Source organism: Drosophila elegans, unplaced genomic scaffold (assembly GCF_018152505.1).
Source record: "Drosophila elegans isolate 14027-0461.03 unplaced genomic scaffold, ASM1815250v1 contig_208, whole genome shotgun sequence".
In the NCBI taxonomy this organism is placed as follows: Eukaryota; Metazoa; Arthropoda; class Insecta; order Diptera; family Drosophilidae; genus Drosophila; species Drosophila elegans.
The window spans coordinates 11499470-11519975 of record NW_024545578.1 but is presented as its reverse complement, the minus strand read 5'-3'; the positions used below and the strand labels follow the sequence as shown (position 1 = coordinate 11519975).

General features: G+C 37.7%; 2 protein-coding genes across 3 annotated transcripts; one reads left to right on the top strand and one right to left on the bottom strand.

Annotated features, from left to right (window-relative positions):
- Nucleotides 1-2750: 2750 nt before the first annotated feature.
- On the bottom strand, nt 2751-11903 carry LOC108135652 (integral membrane protein GPR155). Of its 2 annotated transcripts, none has more exons than XM_017256479.2 (13): nt 11254-11903; nt 7058-7347; nt 6579-6718; nt 6185-6516; nt 5957-6122; nt 5654-5893; nt 5404-5595; nt 5184-5337; nt 4856-4948; nt 4415-4799; nt 3983-4357; nt 3795-3920; nt 2751-3511 (listed from the first exon to the last, which is right to left on the bottom strand). In XM_017256479.2, exons 1-13 carry the CDS (start codon nt 11442-11444, stop codon nt 3310-3312), a joined length of 2886 nt encoding a protein of 961 aa, XP_017111968.1. In that variant the 5' UTR covers nt 11445-11903; the 3' UTR covers nt 2751-3309. The 2 variants fall into 2 exon arrangements, with proteins under 2 accessions (XP_017111968.1, XP_017111970.1); XM_017256481.2 differs by having other exon boundaries at nt 4880-4948.
- Nucleotides 11904-12485: 582 nt separating this feature from the next.
- Nucleotides 12486-14089, top strand: LOC108135504 (charged multivesicular body protein 5). Its single transcript, XM_017256248.2, has 5 exons — nt 12486-12666; nt 12726-12877; nt 13176-13341; nt 13563-13793; nt 13857-14089. Exons 1-5 carry the CDS (start codon nt 12598-12600, stop codon nt 13917-13919), a joined length of 681 nt encoding a protein of 226 aa, XP_017111737.1. The 5' UTR covers nt 12486-12597; the 3' UTR covers nt 13920-14089.
- Nucleotides 14090-20506: the final 6417 nt, after the last annotated feature.

Genomic DNA, 20506 nt, shown 5'->3' with positions numbered 1-20506 from the left:
AATTACCTCTTTGCTAAAATGCTTTTAATTTAAAATAAGAAAAAAAATGTAATTTGGGAAATATTACATTTAAGAAACAAATTGTGGCTGTCAAGAAATTCGCACTTCAAGTTTAAGTTTATTCAAAAAAAATATGAATTCCCTTTTTTTTAATTATGGTAACTAAGCACAAAAGGTTTTTTTATCCTCTGGCCACAAAGCAAAACTAAATTTTTATTAATGAATAAGTCTAAGAGAAAGCTTTTTTTGCCGTTAAGAAATAATAATAATTACGAATTGTTTGTTGAGATTCATATAAAGTTTATTTGATAACTCAACATGACATTTCCCATGACTCGACTTTTTGATTACTAACACTCGAATTGGGTTTGTGTTTTAGAAACAGTGCATTCTACAGAGATAAAAATATATTAACCAAATAAAAATTTTGTTTTTTAAAAAAATTCTTATTCATGTTACTCAAATTTATGAAACAATTTAAGATAGTGCATTTGAGTAAGAGTACACTAAAAACTATGCGTAATGCTTTTTTCAGAGTTTTCGGCGTTCCATTAATAATTAACAATCGAGATTTTGAAAATTGTATTAATGGATTCTCTTAACTGGTAGCTGTAATAGGAATTTCGAAAGAAAATTCTTCAAAGAAATTATAAAATCAAAATAATTAAAATTGTATATGAAATTTGTATTTGGAAAGTTAATATTGAAAATAAGAGGCTCGCATACTGGCATTTTAAGTGGGAAATTAGGCATTCGGCGAAACAAAGCGGAAGCCGCCAATCGGCAATGTGATGATCCGTTTTGGGTTGTTGGAATGGATGGGCACTGGATGGGTGGTCTTTGTTGTGGCGACAACGGGGCGTATGAGGAACTGGAAATAAAATGATACATCCACAGCTGGATGAAATTAACGAGCCTGCGGCTGTGGGGGCTGGTGTCGTCCTTGTGGTGTGAAATTGTGGTTTAAGTATCATTCCATCGCCTCCTACAGACGTCATGCGGCTATTCTATTTTTAGTTAATTCCCCGAAAGGCAACAAAACACGAAATGTGAATGCTGCCCTAGAATTGGGTGTCCCTTGATATCCTCGTTAAGCGTCACCAGAATTGGTTTGCTGTCTATTAATTGTACGCCTCGAAATTGGATGCCCAAAGCAACGTCGACAGCCTGCCATATATTTCGTTCTCCACTTCGTGGGGTGGATTGGATGGCTGGGACAAATAAAAATTACTTTTCGGTGGCTCAAGGGTTGACTGACCTCTGACCCTCTTTTGCGCGTTTTTGCAAAATTAAATGAATAAATAATAACGCACTATTTGCACTTATTCAGTGAGCGCTCCTCAGTCATAAAGCGGCTGATTAATGGGCCAGCATTTTGGACACTTGAGGTATGAGGTCATGGCAGGGTGCTTGTCTCATGACTCCCATTCAACTATATATTGCACTTTTTGTTTTGACCAATTAGTTTCAAATCTACAACGGCGTTCTGGTAAATGTGATTAATCTGTCAATAAAGATAAGGTTGTAAAAGAGTCGCGGAAATACTTAGGTAAACTTATATATTTGTGGACTTATAACGTAAACAATGTTGTACAACATATGAAAATAAACAGAAGATATAATCCCCGAAAAAGTTTCATTATCGACCTTTAATTGCTCTATGCTACTATAAGCATTTTTAAAAATGTCTAGTCCTTTAAAACTTTTAGTGATTTTTCTTTTAAGCATGCTCGTCAAATTTACTTTTTCGTTTGTATAAAAATATTTATTAAAAATAAAATTTATTGAAGGAATCAAACCACAATTTATTTTTTTTTAATTCCTTAAATAAGGAATAAATAAATAAATATTTTTATTTTAATATATTACTGAATTTCATTTAATTTTAAAACGTTTTGAGTTGAAAACGGTCAACTTAACTATGGAAAACACAGCAAAGTAGATTAAAAAGTAGGACATATGGGTATAAGAGTATTTCCCATGCAATTGTAAGTCCCTTAAAAATGGCACTCCCTTGGCGCGTGAACTTCCCTTTGGTGACTCACTCCTGCAGTGACATATGATTATATGATTATTGAACTCATGGTGAAATTGCAATTAAACGATAGGGATTTTAAAGACCTTGAGACTGCATTGCGAAAAATTGAGCTAGGCTGTCCCTGATATCTCCCACTTTCCTCAGGGGTTAAAGTAAATGTTAGCATAGCTGGTGGTCAATAAATATAATGGTTCTAACTATTGGATGGACGTACTTGACTTGAACCACCCGTGAGTCAATTTCTATATACACCCATCGAACTGCAAAGATCGAAGACTATTGGTTGACAGTGTGCCAGTGCATTTTACAATCACTTGCATTTAGCATGACAAACAATCCAGCACTTCAATGGTTTGACGATTCTTGATCAGAGAAGCATCGAGTCTTCTCTCCGGGAATGTTTATGGGAGACAGGCGCATACCAAAAATCAGCTCTCCACATCGTTGGCAGAATATTAAATCGAAGATGGGCTGGCGAACAATTAATAGAGTTGCCGGTGTCCGGAATTAAGGGGGATTGATATTTCAAACACGCAAAACGCAGATTGATCGACGCGTGCAAGACCAAAAGCCGATCGAAAATGTCTATAGCCAAAGATTCGGATGGCTGGCTGGCAACAAAACAACAGATATCAAAAGGCTGTGTTGAAATTGAAAGAAAACAATGCAAATTAAGATTGAATTCGAATGCGACACAAATGCATGGTAAATGTTTTGTTCTTTGGGCCTCGCGGCTTGAGGTATATATGCATGTATATATATATATATATATATATTTATTTATGGGATTTCACTAAACTAGGTGTGTATCTCAAGATATATTCGTTTATAGCGTTTTATGCACAGTTTTCTTTTCTTTTTTAGTTGTGACACAGGATTATATTTAAAGTACAAAGTTATTTATAATTTTTAGGAAACTTGTATCCTCTTTTGCATTCAGTATTCTATATTGCACTATTTAAAGCTCAAGCTGATAGCCCCCCTGCCACTGCCAGCTGAGTCAACTACTTAGTAATAAACATTTAAAAAATAAACTTTCGTGTGCCAAGTAAATTACTTGGACATTATAAACAAATTCACTAGCTCATCCTCCCACTCGTCATCCACCGTCACACACACACACACACACACACACAATTGGCTGCATTGTGTGTGCGTGTTTGTTTGGCCTACAATCACAGCAGTCAAAATTACATACAATATATATGATAAACTAAACAGGAAATCAAACTAAATTTGGCGTAGTTGCTTCATCTCGGTTGTAGCTGCCCTTAGATGCGACTGCAGAAATTGTAGAGCAGCAGTTTATCCTCGAAGTGATAAACGTTGTTGATGTGTCGCAAGACCCTGCCATCGACCAGATGCCTGGCGTAGTGCACAGCCTCCATGCGGTCCTTGGACAGGCCCACCTCGATAAGCCAGCTGACGAACTCGGTGCCGTAGAACACCTTGCGATACACGCGAATGCGCCACCTGCAAAGATCACGAAAGTTCTTTAGTAAGTTATGACAAAATCAGCTAGATATACTGGTATAATTATTAATTTTAAAAAACATATGCAAACGTGTCTACCGACTGATTCTCAATTTAATTAACTTGAAAACACTTACTTAGTTTGGTTGAAATTAAAAATTATTGTCATCCAAAAAATCATTCCTATTACTGTGTTCATAAGAGTAACTGGACTAAGCAAATTTCTACAAGATTTCCTATATTTTCATAACTGAAGAACTCTTCATGTCTTGATTTTGCCCACCTTCTGTCCTTGGCAATATCCTTTTTGCAGTTTTCCAAGTGATGATTGCGGAACTGTTCGCAAATATGTTTGGTTTCGGGTCGCACGTTTGACCAGTGGGGTAGGCTAACCACATTGGCTCCATACCTTTAACGAAAAAAATATTATACATTAAATAAGAAAAGTTGGTATAATGATTCAGAACTCACCATAATTTGCGCCAAAGTTTTACAACCGGCATTAGTAGCTCGCCTATGTCGGTTATGAACACGGCCAGAACAATCAAACCTTGGCCAAAGTTGAGGAAAGCATCGAGAAAACTGAGTTCCAGATATATGCCCGACATTCCCTCCATCACTAGAGTCCAAATGGACACCGCCAGGCCGACAAACATGGAGCAGAGCAGGATGATCAAGAGGACGGTGTGCTTCAACGTTTGGTGTTCATCGGTGTCGCTTGGATGTTCAAGGGGCTCGAGTCCTCTCCTATTTTGATCCTCATAGCGCTCAATAATTGTCTGACAGCTTTGGCGAGAGGTACTCGGCCCACAGTTGAAGGAACTGCTGCACATTTGATTCCTAATCCTGGATAGATACATTTTTTATTACCAGTTTTATTTTTCATTGCCACTTGAAACTTACTCGTCTGCAGCAGGTGCACTTTCGATCTTGTCCAGATCCTTATTGTTGGCACCACTGGCGCGTTGTCGTGTGCGATTCAACAGATCCTCGATGTCCACAACCACAGTGCTGGTAGTCGATGGAGTGGTTACCGGCGCTCCTCCCGAGCAGCAAGTTCCACTGCCAGAGCCACAACCACCTCCTCCTCCTCCTCCCCCCGAACTTGTTCCACCATTGCCATTGCCATTCCTTCTGTTTGCTGGCAATCCCACAGCAGTTGGTATCATTTCATCATCGTCGGATGAGGACGAATAGGATGTGGTGCGAACACTCTGCCGAATGGACGAGTGATCCGTGTGAGTCAGCAAATTGGTGGTGGATATTGTCGAGTGCAGATCAGATGATTCTGTGACAAGATTAACATTACCAATTATTCAATTTAAGGGAATTTCAGGCACCTACCCGACTCCGGATTGGATAACTCACGTGAATAGGTCATGTACTTTTCGTAGCGTTTCTTATAACGCTGATGCAGGACCAAGCAACCAACAGTGACTGAAATGTAAAATTATTTAAAGATATAAGTGTTAAATTTAAGGAAAGAAATTCATAGAATTCATAAAAGTTGTTTTATCAGATTGAAAACTTTTGACGCATCATTTTATAACCTGTCCGATCCTTAAAAGTTAATCAAAGATCTGACAGGTTTTTAATAACTCTTCAAATGCATATAGATCTTTCATCATTATTTGGTGTTAAATAGATTTTTAAAATCCTTATTTTAACATACCTATAAAGCACATCACGAGCATGAATACTGAGATGGCTGCCTGGGCATTGCCATACTGAAAGCTGGGATTATGTTTCTCTCCCGACATCACATTAGAGTCAAAGGCAACCAAGAGGCCCGATATAACAGCCGGTACACCCCAGGCAAACACCAACTAAAACGGATAAATTCAAAGTTAAGTCACAAACGAATCTATTAATAGATCACCAATAATAGTTACCATATAGGGCCATAGTTTGAGCACAAAACACAAGCTGCGACACTGCAGAAAGAGTAGGGAAATGGCCAAAAGACCAGTCCACAGACGAGTGCTGTAGGTGCCGATATTGAAGAGGAAAAACTGCAGGTACAAGGGCCAACGGTGTACGTGCTCCATCTTGGACCAGAGGATAACCCCTATGCAGCACATAAGCTGTAACGAATGCTCTTTTAAAACCAATTCAAGGAGGTATTCATCATTGCTCATATACCTGCGACAGTACCAGACAGAACGTGATTCGCTGCGGCATTCGCTTGAAGCGCTTCGTCACAATCAATAATGATAGCATGATACAACAGGCTGCCGCACCCGCCACACTGATGTCAAACGAAAAGGCATCCAACTCATGCAGATAGTCCAGTGGCTTCAGATTCGTCAGCGATATCATTTTGGCTGATATAAACATCAGCGGCGCCGAGATGAATGTGCAGAAAACCATGCTACGGGCAACCTGAACAAAGAGAATACATAATCCATGGGGGAACAGAATGGGGGGGACTTTCAATTAAATTACCAATTCAACCTCCATGTTGTACTGAGTCGCAATGACGAAAGCCCCCGGGGCAGCTGGAAACGTGCCGTAGAGAAAGCCGAAAGTGCTCAGCTCGGTGGTGTCGTTGAAATTCTGTCCGGACTGCATAATGTTGACTGTCTGCCGGATGACCAGCGGTAGCACCAAGCTGTGAATAAAAAATACGTATGCTAAGTAATGCCAAAATACATTCATCTATGGGGAACATACATCTTAACCAATATGAGAACGCCGGGCAACAGGAAGCCAGTACTCTTTCGTTCAGTTCCTGCGCCTCCAACGATCTTTAGACCAAGTAGGAACAAGGCTGTGGCCGAAAAGCTCTGTCCAAGAACACGCAAAGTACTGGACACCATTTCAGGCAGGCCGTGGGGAAACAGGAAACCTCCTGCCACACCCAGCAAGGTCATCAGAAGCAGAGGGTTGAAAAACAGCGCAACTAGGGTGTTGAAAACCAGAATAGATCGCTCGCCCAGGCAGCGATTCCTTTTGGACATCTGCTCGGCGGGACAAGTTTCTGGACAAAGTGGCGGATTGCGGGTCTGAAAAGGATGAAATATGAGTATGCAAAGTGGAGGAAGAGAAACTATACTCAAACACTAACCACATCCTCCTTGTTCTTGATTATCTTAGAGATCTCCATGAGCACAAGACCAACGGGATTCAGTATGGCCAGTGAGATCGGAGCCATTAGATAAAGATAAGAGGCATATTCCGGGTGCACATCCTTGTAAAGAGCCATAACTGCAATGAAATAAACATATTTAATAGGTTGTCTAAAAATGTATTTAAAAGTAAATCAATAAATTAAATCTATTAGACAACGAATAAATATAATATTTATTTGGCAAGCTTTAGAAACATTTATACTGTTTTAAAGGAATAAAATACAACAATTTAATTTTATTGGCAGAGCGCGGGATTTATGTCTAATATTAATTTTTTTTGAAATATTATTTCTACGCAATGTTCTTTAGAAAGTATTTAAACTGTTTCAAATAAAAGGAAAGAATTTAAAACTATATCTGGTAATAAGTAACCTATTTTAACATTTCCAAAACCATAATCCCTGCTATAACTCACCAATGGGATATCCGATAGCAAAGTCATTGCTCTGGGTGCAGAAAATGGCCATCAATCCGCCGCGGGCGTAGTTCAGTGGCCTGGCAACCAGCAGTGAGATTATCAGCACGGAAAAGAAAACCACCGCCTTGGAAACAAGCATGGCCAGCAGGAAGCTCCAGTTCACAGCGCTCCAGTTGAGCTCCACCAACGAGAGGAAGATCAGGGAGGGCAGGGCGAAGGTGCCCACAAAGGTGCCCAGACCCTTGGTTTCCGCATTGCTGATGATCTTGAAGCGTCCGGCAATGTAACTGCAAACAAGGAGTGAGTAAAAGGAGAACATTACACCAGTAATCAGGTTGTAAAGGCGTGTCTGGCCACGCCCCCCTGACCATAAGGTGCTCATTTATAATGCTAACAACCCAGCCAGCCGGAAAGGCGGAAACTCTTAATCAATATGTTCAAGTGTACTACATGCATACAAAAAAAAAAACAATCACCAGAGCCACACGTGATCCCCTCGTAAACCAGTTTTATTTCGGTCTGTCTCTTGGCTAACAAAGATTTGTAAACGTTTTTGTATTTGTATTTCTGTCACACTCGTCGAGACAAATTAATCGGGTAATCGGGAGTAGGGAGTATTTCCCCCAGCTTTATTCGAACTAGTTTAGCGACCTTTTATTATGACTCAATGCGATTTATTGCAATTACGTTGGATTTGTACATATTTTGTGGATTTTATTTTGGTTGGGAAGTACCTACTCTTATCTCCGGAAGATTTGCGGGTCTCGTATTGATATTGACGGCAAGGCTCAGCTTCTGGTTTTGCGAGCCTAGCATGTGTCATATATGTTGGCGAGAATGCTTTTTCCCAGGAATTCGAAACACTTGTGAACATTATCTTGGTTTGTTTAGTGCGAGTGTGTGTTAGTATAGTCTTTAAGAGTTTGCAAAACATGTCTGATAAGAATGTGTGCCTATTCGAATGCTGAAAGGGCAGAAGAAAGACGAAGAAATACACTAAAGATCTTAAAGCAGTAAATTCATTTATTTCTTAGCTTATTTTGACAGTTGTTTTTTAAAGAAAAGGTTAGCCAACCAAAATTTAAAAACAAAACGTTTAGTTAAACAGAAAAACGTCAACCATTTTTCCTTGTTTACCATAACCAATTATCTGTTGAGCAAAACAAGTGTTCTAGAAAGTCAGTCAAGAGAAAGAAAGCCGAAATTAGTCACACCAAATGAAAAACGGTTAGGATCGGCACGGAAATATTTACCTTACGTGCCCAAACATGTGTAAGTTCATTTAATTATTTTATATTATATATAAAACGCGGGCGACCTGTTGGTCAACTCTCGCCCAGAATCAGCAGAAACAGCTGCAAATGTCTAGATTAGTTCAGTTTAAAGATTCTATTCACGCGATTAATGCATTTGTTGTTGTTCTCCTACTATGACTATAGCTCAAACCATAACAAGCTGTGATGTTTAGAGCCCCTTAATTACTGGTAGCGCTTATCAGGTTATTCCCACCCTATATCACAAAATAAACGGTCTATACCTAGTCGATCAAGTTCTCACAGTCAACGCAAACAAGAAAGATTCATCAAATAAATGATTAAATGTAATTTCAATCTGATAACACACTCGTAAAATAAAATTTAATTGCATTACGAGCACCACTTAAAACTGGAAATAATGTGTATTATTCGGTTACCCTTTAATTATAGAGTGCAAAGGGTTATATTAGGAAACGTAAGATATTTATAGTTGGTGCTTCAGGTAAAATAATTCAACGTTTATAAATAACTGTGAAATGTGGATAGTGAAATTGTAAGCTACTACTAAAAGTAAATCAAATATTTTGTATAAATAAAATCAATTCTTTAACTCGAAAGAGCTTGGTCAACCAAGTTTGTCTTTCTTTTAACAAATTATATTATTTTAAGGACATGACACACCGAACACACACAATTTTGTAACAAAAAATTTTTTTAATACATTTTCTCAGTTTCTATTAAAATAACCTTAGGCCTAAGTAATTAAAAATGACAAAACATTTATCATTAATGATCATTAATTATCTTTACAGCTGAAAGTCTAATTGAATTATAAAATTCCGAAGTCAGATGTTAACAAACGCAGCGAGAGAACTGTTAAGTAATATATAATCGTAATCGTAATCGACTTTGTATAGGCGATATCTGTAATTGTTTGATTGAACAGTTGGAGGAGGTGCATCTGCCAGTTGGTCTTTGTCTGGGCATGCATATCGCCTGTAATTGGCAGTGGTCGGTAGACAAATCGGTAATTGCGCTTACATAATCCATGCAAGCGCTGTGCAAATATTGCCTCAGGTGGAGTGGATATTGTTTACAGCTTTCATGCTAAACACTGTATTGCAAGGTCATTTTTGTAATTGTTTTGCCGACTTTTTACGTTTTTTCTCGCACTCTCTAAACGTTTTACTTTCGATTATTGCCCACTAGCAATTAAGTTTCGGCTCAGATGCATACATCAAGATTGATATGGGGACCTAGGAAATTTACATATGCCGCACCCTATTGTTATTGAGCAATTTTTTATATGTCAAATTTAATAAAGGCTTTACGGCAATTTCACAGGAAAAGTGCCACGAGCGGCTGGAATTAGTTCAAATTTGTAAAATTGCTTTTAATAATGATTGCTTTTAATTTATTTATTTATTTAATTATTCGCCAAAACAATGTTTATTGGCTACAACAAATTAAATCTTAAAAATGAGCATTAAATGTTTAGAAATGTTCAATTACGAAGTTACGAATAAATCGTTTGTTCAGGCCAAAGTCAAGCCGCATACTAGTAGGCAATGCATTATATAAACGAAGAGCCCGACAAATAGGTTTACTGAAGGCATAGTTAAACCATAGGCACGTAAAAATCTGCATGCTACACAAAAGTCTATTTTAGAAAGCAACACATAGGGCAAACTAGATTGCCAGCAAGGTTATTTAAATAAAGTGAAGCCTGAATTTTCAGGCTCTAATAGGTTAATAAACATTGGGAAATGAATGCAGCTAACGGAAACAAAAAAAATTCCACAACAAATAGACGGAACAAAGATGTAAAAAGTTCGGGTTTTGCAGGTGACTGATCAATCAACATCAGTTACCGACTTGCAATGACTAATCGGAAATTTTGTAATTTTGTAACCCTTTTACAACCGCCAACAAATTAAGCATACATTTTTTTCGCAATACATCCGCAATTATACAAAGAACTGTTGTTAAATTAAACAAAACGAGAAACTTAAGAACGGTTAAATTAATGTCTTAATGTATAAAAGGGTCATTAATCCGTTTTAAAATAAAAAGTCCAATATATAAATGTTATAAATTAAATATATAATAAATAGATTTTAATTATACGCCAAATTTAACCAAAAGAAATCTCTTTTTGCAATTGGATTTCTTAAAATAGCAAACCTTATTTTAACTGATTAAAGATAATTTGCTGGGTTTGTTTGAAAGAGCAAACGATTCAATTTGGAGTACGCACAGACAGTGAGACAGCAGTTTGCCGAAGATAATAAAATTCGAGTGTCAATTTATAAGTGGGGGAAAACAAATCAGAGAAATTGAATCGAGAACAAGTGACAGACAACTTTCATTCGTACGCACGTACCAGCTATCATAACGATAAGATGGCCTACGTCTGAGCTTGGACCCTGTGGCAATCCATGGAATAACCTTCCTTACTCAACTATCTGTACACATCGGTTCCTTTTCAGAGTTACAAAAGTTCTAATGGCATTAAAAAGTGCATTCTGCTTCATAATTATGAAAATTTCCTATATTTTCTCCTTAACTGGAAATAAACTTTATTCTAAAGGTTATACATATTTTATAGTTTAGTTTAGCTACGTTTATAGTTCTGATAGGCTTTATAGTAAGGTTGACAATATAACCTTTTGTCTAAGGTTTAATGCACTTTCTTGATTAGTTTGTTTGTAGGGGCGGTTAATTAACAGCGTAAAGGTAAATATAGTTTTACCTAATAGATTAAATAACTCCCACTTAGGGTGGTTTGCCTGTACGCGAATCAAACAAGGTCGCACAATGGACAATAGGGGTGAAGGCTAGCGTGGCGTATGTGGTAAAATCAATGGGTAATCTAATTGGGGAGGATGCGTGGGCCAACTATCTGCGTGCTTTGTGCTATCTATCCCATATACTAACCCGCAAATGATGATGCCAAAGCACTGAACCAATGCCGGATAAAAGTTGTTCATGGAGACGCCTCCATCGTCGGCACGCGGTATTGAAGTTCCATTGGCCAAAGATGAGGCCATGGTCGAGGCGATGACCCTGACATTTGCCTCGGTGCTCGCAGCGATTCGCTCCCTTGCATAGTACATGGAGCTATCCATTTGGGGACTGCTTTGGAGTGGGGCTTAAGTGTGGGTGGTTACAGTTAGTGGGCGACTTTGCACGTCATTGCGAACTAAAAGCAGGGTGCTCCGGCAGCCAAACAGCTGACGCGCTGTGACGTCAATGGGCCAACTGCGGACTTATTGAATTTTCGCTATTCTTTCTCCTGCAAATCTTTGCCTTTATTATTTAACTGGCTTATTTACGCAGTTTTCTTTGCTCAAGCCTTGCCAATTTTCGTTGTTGTTGATTATTTTTGGCACTCTTTCGTTCTTTCGATCGAAAATCGTAGAAAATCCATTTGCCCGGCAGGCTGATTTCACTTTCATCTGTTTGAGCGACTCATTCCTTATTTAAAAAGCCGCGGCACTTGCTTTCGAGATTGAGTAAAATTGATTAATTAGCGGATATTAAGCTAGTTAAGAGCTAAAAAGCGCCCGACGATGCGTTTTGTTTTTAATTTGCAACGCGAATGGTGAGACCGTGGCGCCGTCGTTGTAATATACTGCGAGCAGAGAAAAATGTACTAAAAAACCCAGTTGAATACCAAAAACACCAGTGCTGACTAAAACCGTTAGCTTTTTATAATTTTACACGTTAATTTTACAATAATTTGAGACAGTGAAGTTGTAAAAAACACAAGCAGTTTTACATCGAAAATAATTACACCGAACTATATGCTAACAATAACTAGTTTTATGCTAATAACTTTTGCACAGCTCAAATTAACTGAACAAATCGAATGAAATGGGGCTTAAATTTTTTTTGAAAGTTTTAAGTGTTAACTTTAAATAAAGTAAATTGCTTAGAAATCATTGTAAGTAAACATTCCTATTCAGAACATTTTATTTTTTTGCTGTTATCAGTTGCTTAAAAATAAGGTCATGAATTTATGTTGTTAACATCTTTAGTTTATGGTGGTTTCTTATTTCAACAATACATTTTTTCATTTTTAAAAATGTGCGACCTGCTTAAGCCTAAACAGTGTTGCCTAACGCACGAGCGATGGGCATCATTGGCTAGGAACAGCTGATTGGTGTCTGAAAAAGAAGAAGAATATTAGTCATCAAACAAAAATTGTAAAACGAAATTAGCTGGAAATCCCGTAAATTCTCGGCCACTTTTGCATTTTAAAAATAAAAAACAATCAAAATGAATCGCCTTTTCGGTCGCGGCAAGCCCAAGGAGCCGGGTCCAAGTCTAAACGATTGCATAGCCGGGGTAAGCATGAAAAACATGGGGGAAAACAAAACAAATCAAGATTTTATTTTACTTAATAGGTTGATTCCCGTGCCACAAATATCGAGGAGAAGGTCAATAAGCTGGAAGCTGAGCTGCGTAAATATCGCGAGCAAATGTCGAAGATGCGCGAAGGTCCTGCAAAGAATTCTGTTAAACAAAAGGCCCTCCGGGTGCTCAAACAAAAGAAAGCGTAGGTTCAAAACCCCACCCACTGATTTATATTGATTCACTGCCATAACTCACTGCTTAATTGCCATAAATTTGTTTTTTATTTCTTTAAACAACTTTATCGAATTATCCAACTGGATATAAATGTGTTCCCAATCTAGACTCTTGACTCCACAAAGCTTATATCCTCCCATACCTCTCATACATTGGTCTTATCATCTTTAACAAATTTGTATACCCATTTACAATTTGGATTTTATCCCATCCTGTACTTCTATTTAAAAACCACAACCTCACTTGATTTGTCAATCCTAATATAGCTACGAACAGCAGGCGGAATCTCTGCGCAACCAGTCGTTTAACATGGAACAGGCCAACTATGCGGCGCAATCCTTGAAGGACACTCAGGCCACAGTGGCGGCCATGAAGGATGGAGTCAAGCAGATGAAGACCGAGTACAAGAAGATCAACATCGACCAAATCGAGGTGAGCCCATATATTTATATAAAATTTAAATATATTAAAAACGCTATAGTACTTTAACAAATATCGGATCTAAAAGAAAAGTAGTCACAATAGCCAAAATTAGGATAAGCACAAAAACACTACTTTAGCAATTCTGTTGACATGAATTTAATTTAGCTAAACACATAAGTACACTGAAAAGTAAACAGAATTTGAATTCAATTATTTTGATTTATTAAAAGGACATCCAAGACGACATGGCTGATATGTTTGAGCAAGCGGACGAAGTGCAGGAGGCACTGGGTCGCACCTATGGCATGCCCGAGGTGGATGACGATGACCTGCAGGCTGAGTTGGATGCCCTGGGCGATGAGATTGCCCTGGACGATGACACCAGCTATTTGGATGATGTGGTCAAGGCTCCGGAAGCTCCGAGTCGAGAGCCGGGAGCCGATAGCATTGTGCCTGGAAAGGTAAATAGCTGTTAATTGGGATAGTTTAACAGGACTATTTAATTATTCCTTAATTTCTTACAGAGCACAATTGAAACGGATGAATTCGGCTTACCCAAGATCCCTACTTCGCTGAAGACTACATAGGCAAGGAGCTGCCAGTTCTCAGGTTTCCATAATGCATCCTTTGTTGAACTTTGGGCACGTTTTGTATATTTTATGTGTAATGGAGCCATCAAAGAATTTCTCTCAAACCTCACTTTTGTAACCATTTGTTTTTTCAATAAATAGCCGGTTAAAAAATCACGCCACATAAATATACAGTCCAACTTTACTGATATAAACTAAGAACAAATATCTTTTTTTAATAGTTAATTTTAAAACGAGAAGTCTAAATTGGTTCTTTAGGTAAAACAAAAAAAAGTAATAAATATATTTTTTTAAGATATTATGCTTACAGATTTTTTGTGTAAAAATATCATTCAAGTTAACAAACGAGTATTATAGTTTTTTCACTAAGAGATGTTTAAAGACATGAGAATTATCGTTTTTTATAAAATGGTATCTGGCATACGTATCGCATGAGTAATTTTAACTCAAAATATTTTAGCCCGAAAGAACGATTTCACAATTGTTCGGGTCATATAAAAATATGTTTTAAAAAAATTTCCCAGGATTCGACGTACAGAGGACGCACTGTAGTTCCTTTGATCGCTCTCTTTGGCTTTCCCGCAGTGCAGCTGCTCTCTTAGCCTCGCTCTCACCCACACTCGTACGCATTTACGCTCTCTTTGCTCGTTAGGCGAAGGTAACTGCGAGCTTTGAAGTTCAGAGCGTGAACTTGAGCGCCGCGTGTGTTTCTCTGCCGTTGCGAAGTGCGCGAGTGTGAGTGTGCGGTGAGCTGGTGTGGGTGAGCGGGTCTCGGTGCAGCGAGCAGTGTGCTGTGCAAAAATAAAGCGTTCGTCGTTTAGTCGGCTTTTGACTGCTGGCTGTAACGGACAGTCGCAAATTTCCCCCAACTCAATTCGAGTGACTCGAGTTCGAAGAGGAAAACCTTCGCTTTTCAAACACACACAAAAAAATCCAAACAAATAAGCAGCAACAAAAAATCAATTGTTCGAACGTAACTGTAACTGCAGCGCTCGCGCCAACCGACCGCCCGCCCACTTGACCGCCCACCGTCGACGTCGTCGTAGTCGTCGCGTCGCTAATTAAACGATTTGCTACCGATCAAAAGTGCAATCCCGAAATATCAAACAAATAAAATGCGTTACAAAGAGTTCTGAAACAAAAATTTCGCGAACAAATCTCTCAGTTTAAGTGGCCTTAAGTTATGATTAAAATGTCAATTAATTAAAACCAAATATCTGGTGGCATCTGACAGCCTTTGGTCGGCTCTTCCCGCCCTCCCCTTGACCACACCCCCCGCCCCCCATACAAGTGCCTGAAAGTTTATATTTACACAACAATTTCATAAAATAAGTGTACAGTCGTTCACTAACTTATAGAAAACTTGAAACAGTATAGTATTATAATTTCTCTGCTACTGCCGAAACATAATGGATACATCGCCAATTGGATTACTTTTGCTTGAGATGGTAAGTACTTAGTTTTAGAACTTTGTTTTCATTTCGGTCAGCAGATCGCTCATACGCAGCGTTGCATTCGCGCCGGCAGCGGAGTTGCAATCGCCTCGAATGCAGGAAGCGAATAGCGCGAAAAAAGCTCTTTATGCATTTCGTCATCGGTGCACATATAGTGCACATAGACGCATATATTTTTTGCCTACATACTTGAAAGTTCATGAAAATGTTGGAAACTAGTAGATGAATTTTAGAGATCAGATGAAAAACAATAAGGGAAAGAGTAACTTGGACAATATCTATTTCGTGGAACATTATAATGGAACACAAAGTAACCAAAATCTGTCGCATTACGCTGAGTTATAATATATAAAACAGAAATTTGTACTAATAAAAGCTTTTCTTTGTTAACATATCGAGTATTTGACATGTTTTTAAATGAAAATAAGCGAATCTTCTGCTTACTTACTGCATTACATAAATGGAATCGAAAACATTTTAATTTTTTAAAGTTTAGTTAACAGCATGTCCCGTGTGCATTTTATATTTTTATAATTACAAAAAAGTTTTTAAAAACCTTTTAAATTGCACTTTGTTGTATGAATTTATATTTTTTTAATTTGTTTTATTTAAAATCAATTTGGAAACCTGATTGTTTTAAAGAACGTCATCTATAATATATCTACATTTTTCTAGAAACATATTTTAAAGCTATATTTTCAATAACCGAACTGTGTTGTTATCCATTTCCCCTTTCTGTTTTATTTATTTTTAATGCGAGCATGACTAATCCCTGAATCGAGGAAAAAATCAAAATTCGCTGAATTTAAATTTGGCAAGAAAAGTTTTTTGCATGTTCGATTTTGGATAGTGGATAGCACCTTCTAGAATTACACAGCACAAACGCTGGCCCAGTTAAGAGTTCAGTTTTGGCTTTAACCAATTAACAGAATTCGATACAAAGTGAAGAAGCGATCAATAAAACCGCCAGCCACAGCAAATAAATTAAATTTTGCTATGTTAAATATTTTTTTTATAGCTGCAACATGTCAATCAGTTTCGTTTTTCGCCTTCATTTGTTAGCCACAAAATCAGATACAAAAAGTTATAAAGATTTGCAAGTCAAAGTTAGCCGATCGGCCTTCGAAGGGGGCAATAAATAATGCTGCCTGACCTGAGGGCCCTGAAAATACGTACTTCCTAAAATTTATTCCATTTGCCGCTGAGCAACAGAATCACTGACCAACCTCACCAAACATTGCCATTCCCATTCCCCCATTCCCATTTACCAAAAATGAAACCAAAACAAGCAAAAAAAAAAAAAAATAAAACAAAATAAAGCAACAAATCTAAATGAGATTTGCCAAACGAAACCGATAGCTTTGAGTATCCCCACACCGACAAGAAAGTAGATGTAGAGCTCTCTCCCAGAATTCAGGGGATTCTCCTTGATCGTTTTAAAGCTGGACAGGTAGAAGTATGGAAAAAATGAAAAGTGTTATTAAATAATATCAAGTTCCTCCCTTCAACACCTATCTAAGTAAGATATAGTAAGAGAGGAAGAGGGAGAGCAGATAGAGGGAGAAAGAGACGGGTAGAGTCGAAAAACGTTTGCAAAGGCAATGAACGCGAGCTTTTGGCGTTTTCTTCCGATAACGGGCACTACGTACACAGCGCTCGCATACCACTAAACCCTCGAATATCAATAGACCCACACACAGATACAATCGCCCGAGTTCGCTCAGTTTCGCGTCAGTTTTTCCTCCCATGTCGCATGACCCTGGCCTGCTATTGAAGCTCTAGACACATTCGGAGGCCGATACAAAGCGCACCATTCAAAATATATACTAGGTATTGTCTATGCCCGCACGCCACACACATGTTTATATGATACTAGTTGCCGGCGTAGTTGTACCCAAGTACTTGCTTTTCTTGCCTTTTTTCAGCTATTGTTGTTGCTGCTCTGCTGCTGCTGCTGCTGCGGGTCTCCATTCAAATTTCGTTTCTAAAATAAAGCGATAAATAGTAATAAAGTGCGAGTGATGAGAGGTGCTATAGTTGCACAGGTACAGAAGCGGGAAGTGAGCTAAACACATTTGGTGACAGACAATAATCGCATTTAGATACACCCACAAGAATTTTTAAATGCTTTTTGCTTCAATTTTTAAAAATAAAGGCATTTTAGATAATTGTTTTATGTAAAGTTTTCAATAAATAAATCGTTAAAACGTAATAATATTTATTGCTAAATGGTAAAGTCAGGAAAGTTAAAAACACACTATGCGGGCATATGTTTATAATATAAATTTAAAGCACCTAAATGCTTCAACTACATGTTAGTAAATTATTCAAAGCTTTAATGTTACCTTACTACTTAAGTTTTGTTTTTTATTTATATTCCTCTTTAAAGACCAAACTTATCTTATGTTGCACAAGTAATTGCTAGTTTGGCAACGTTAAAATTTAAACATAATCTGCGCGGAAGTTTTAAAGTTCTACAAAAGCCTTGAAATTGTCTAAAACTAAATAAATTGGTAAATGCAAGTATTTTATGCTTGCAAAATCGTCCAGTTATCTTTAAACTATAATATATTATTTTACTTACATTTTAAACCAAATGGAAACATACCATAACTTCTGGTTTATGTATTTTTCAGTTTATTTTTTGAGCCCCCCACTTCCTCATTCCCAATCCATATATCAGCATGATTTATGGGTTGCTTAAAACTTCCCAACCTTCTAAAATAAATAGTCTTTAAACTTGGCCAAAGCACAGGTAATCCGCCCAATCGGCTAAGCTGCGAATGGCATTCCATGATCTTGTTTGTTTGGAACAACTGATAAGCGGCCGAGGCGGCGTATACTTGATAAAATCGAACAGAACAAACACAGAAGCAACCTTAGACAAATCAAAAGAAATCCACTTGATATCTCGGCCAATTGTTGAAATATTTGTTGTTGCTTGCTCTTGGGCAATCGCAGCCTTGTCTCGAAGGGTTTGGGCCTAGGCCTTCTGCTTATGAAAAAAAAAAACTAGTTCTAAGAGCTATGTGCATGATATTAAAATGACTATGAAAATCCCCCAGCAGATGCTTCGTGCCAATGAAGTTGATACCCACAAACACACATGCTTTTCAACCTTAAGTCACGTTTGATTTCTGTGGGTCTGCGACCGCGTAATTTTGTTGGTAACTGCGTTGTTTTCTTGGCATTCTGTTGCTATTGTTGTTTTTGTTTGCCGCTTGCGGCAAGTTCAACAAATCATTACTCGAAAAACCCAGCCAAAAGCACATACTGCTGGCTCAACGCAAACTTCTACGGCTCCAAAAGCAGCGTACCTCTGCCCCCACAACACAAAATTCGGCACATTGAGGTTCAAGGTCTTTGACTTCAGCCCCACAAAACGGAGTGGAGCGGAGCGTTCGACTCCGCAAGGCCAAGTGCAAGTCCAAGTCGTGGCTCAGTCCGTATGCTTTATGCGCTATACCATTTTAAAATTTTCATATCGTTCGTGTGTCGCGTATGATTTTCAGTTTTAATTATGCATTTGCTCGGCTCGAGAGGCACGAAAGATAAAGAGTTAGCCATGACAAACATTTACCCCAATAGGCCTAAAATGGCAAGGGCTCGGGCTCGATGGATCGTTGGTTTCGGTGGGGCACGTGCCTAAAAAGCCAGCGAGCAGCAAAAGATTAATCAAAAAGCTTCAAAACATTGAAATATGACAAGTGCTCTTGAGCGGGTATCTCAGAAATTATGTTACCCTGTTCAAATTATTGGTTACCATATCTATGTTACCTTAAAATTTAGGTTAATCATAAAATCATAATGGTAAATACAATAAGCAAACTTTTAGTTGTACATTAACAAGAATTTTGAAATTTTAAGTAAATATTAAAGTGCATATGTATGTATGTTTTTTTTTTTTTTTTTTAAATCAATCAAATCAACTTTTAATATTTCACCTAGAAAAAAAGATTTTCTGTATAAACTCACAAGTAAAATTTTATTTGTTAAAAAATACCAATGTAACTTTTTATTTAATTATTTTAGGCAATTTTGAAATAAATATTTTTATTGGTTAAATAAGAATCGGTTAAAACGGTTTTGGTGATGGTGCTGGCCAAAAAGCTCTCGAGCAAAAAACCAAATTCGACTTTAAATTTGTTTATCAGATAATGGTAGAAAAGAAGGCACAAAGTCAGAAAGGCAAAAAGGCAAATGCCAGCGAGTCAAGTCGCTCACCCATACAAGTGCCGAAAATCATGACCTTCCACAATGCCAGCAGAAATACAGCAACAGTTGAGTTGAGTCGTTCGTTCGTTCTCCCTGCGCGTTGCCTTTGCTGTTGTTGTTGTTGTTGCTGCTGCCCTCTGCCGCTGCGCTGCCTTCGTGAGCGAGCTGGCTTTTTTTGTTTTCTTCGGTTTTTTGGCAATGCGTGAGTGAGACACACACACGGACACGGGCACTCAAAGAGTGCGCTGCTCGAAAATAAGGCCAAGGTGACTCACCTTGATTAAGACCCAATCCGAATGAGTAGAAGCAGCGCAAGAGAAGTGCCGCCTGCCGGCAGCAGCAACAACAACAACAACAACAACATAAACCACGGCAAAACCAACACGGTTTTCAATGACCTTGCCCACAAAAAAAGCTTTGAGCATAATAATTAAATAACTTGGGCCAAGCTACTGCCGCGTAGAACCGAAAATCAGGCTCGAAAATGAAACCGATAAATGCCCAAGTCATTGCCAAAAATAAAAAAAGTATCTATACACAGAAAAAAAATAAGTTACGTATATAAAATCATCATCTAGTTAAAAAGTTGCAATTATTGTACCCACATTAATTAGTATCCTTTGTAATTTTTATTAAAATAAGAATAAAAACAGTCTTTAGATAAAAAATGATATGTCAACACAAATTAAAATTTAAGACCATTTTGCAATTGATTTTGAAATTATAAGCTTATAAATTTTAATTTGCTATAAAAATGATTTATTCTTTCTTTTCTATTGGTAACTTTACTAAAATCAATAAACAATACCAATGTGCTTCAAAAATATTATTTTACTACATAGAACACATTAAAATAGTTATAATGTTATTCTTTCAAAAATCTTTTTAGTTCGAGATTTTTATATTTACTTGTTT

Coding starts and splice junctions, on each gene's coding strand:
- LOC108135504 (XM_017256248.2), top strand. CDS start 12,598: ATGAATCGCCTTTTCGGTCGCGGCAAGCCCAAGGAGCCGGGTCCAAGT. Junction 12,667..12,725: donor TAAACGATTGCATAGCCGGG/GTAAGCATGAAA, acceptor TTTACTTAATAG/GTTGATTCCCGTGCCACAAA. Junction 12,878..13,175: donor GTGCTCAAACAAAAGAAAGC/GTAGGTTCAAAA, acceptor ATCCTAATATAG/CTACGAACAGCAGGCGGAAT.
- LOC108135652 (XM_017256479.2), bottom strand. CDS start 11,444: ATGGATAGCTCCATGTACTATGCAAGGGAGCGAATCGCTGCGAGCACC. Junction 5,894..5,956: donor ACAACATGGAGGTTGAATTG/GTAATTTAATTG, acceptor CTCTTTGTTCAG/GTTGCCCGTAGCATGGTTTT. Junction 3,512..3,794: donor GATATTGCCAAGGACAGAAG/GTGGGCAAAATC, acceptor TGATCTTTGCAG/GTGGCGCATTCGCGTGTATC.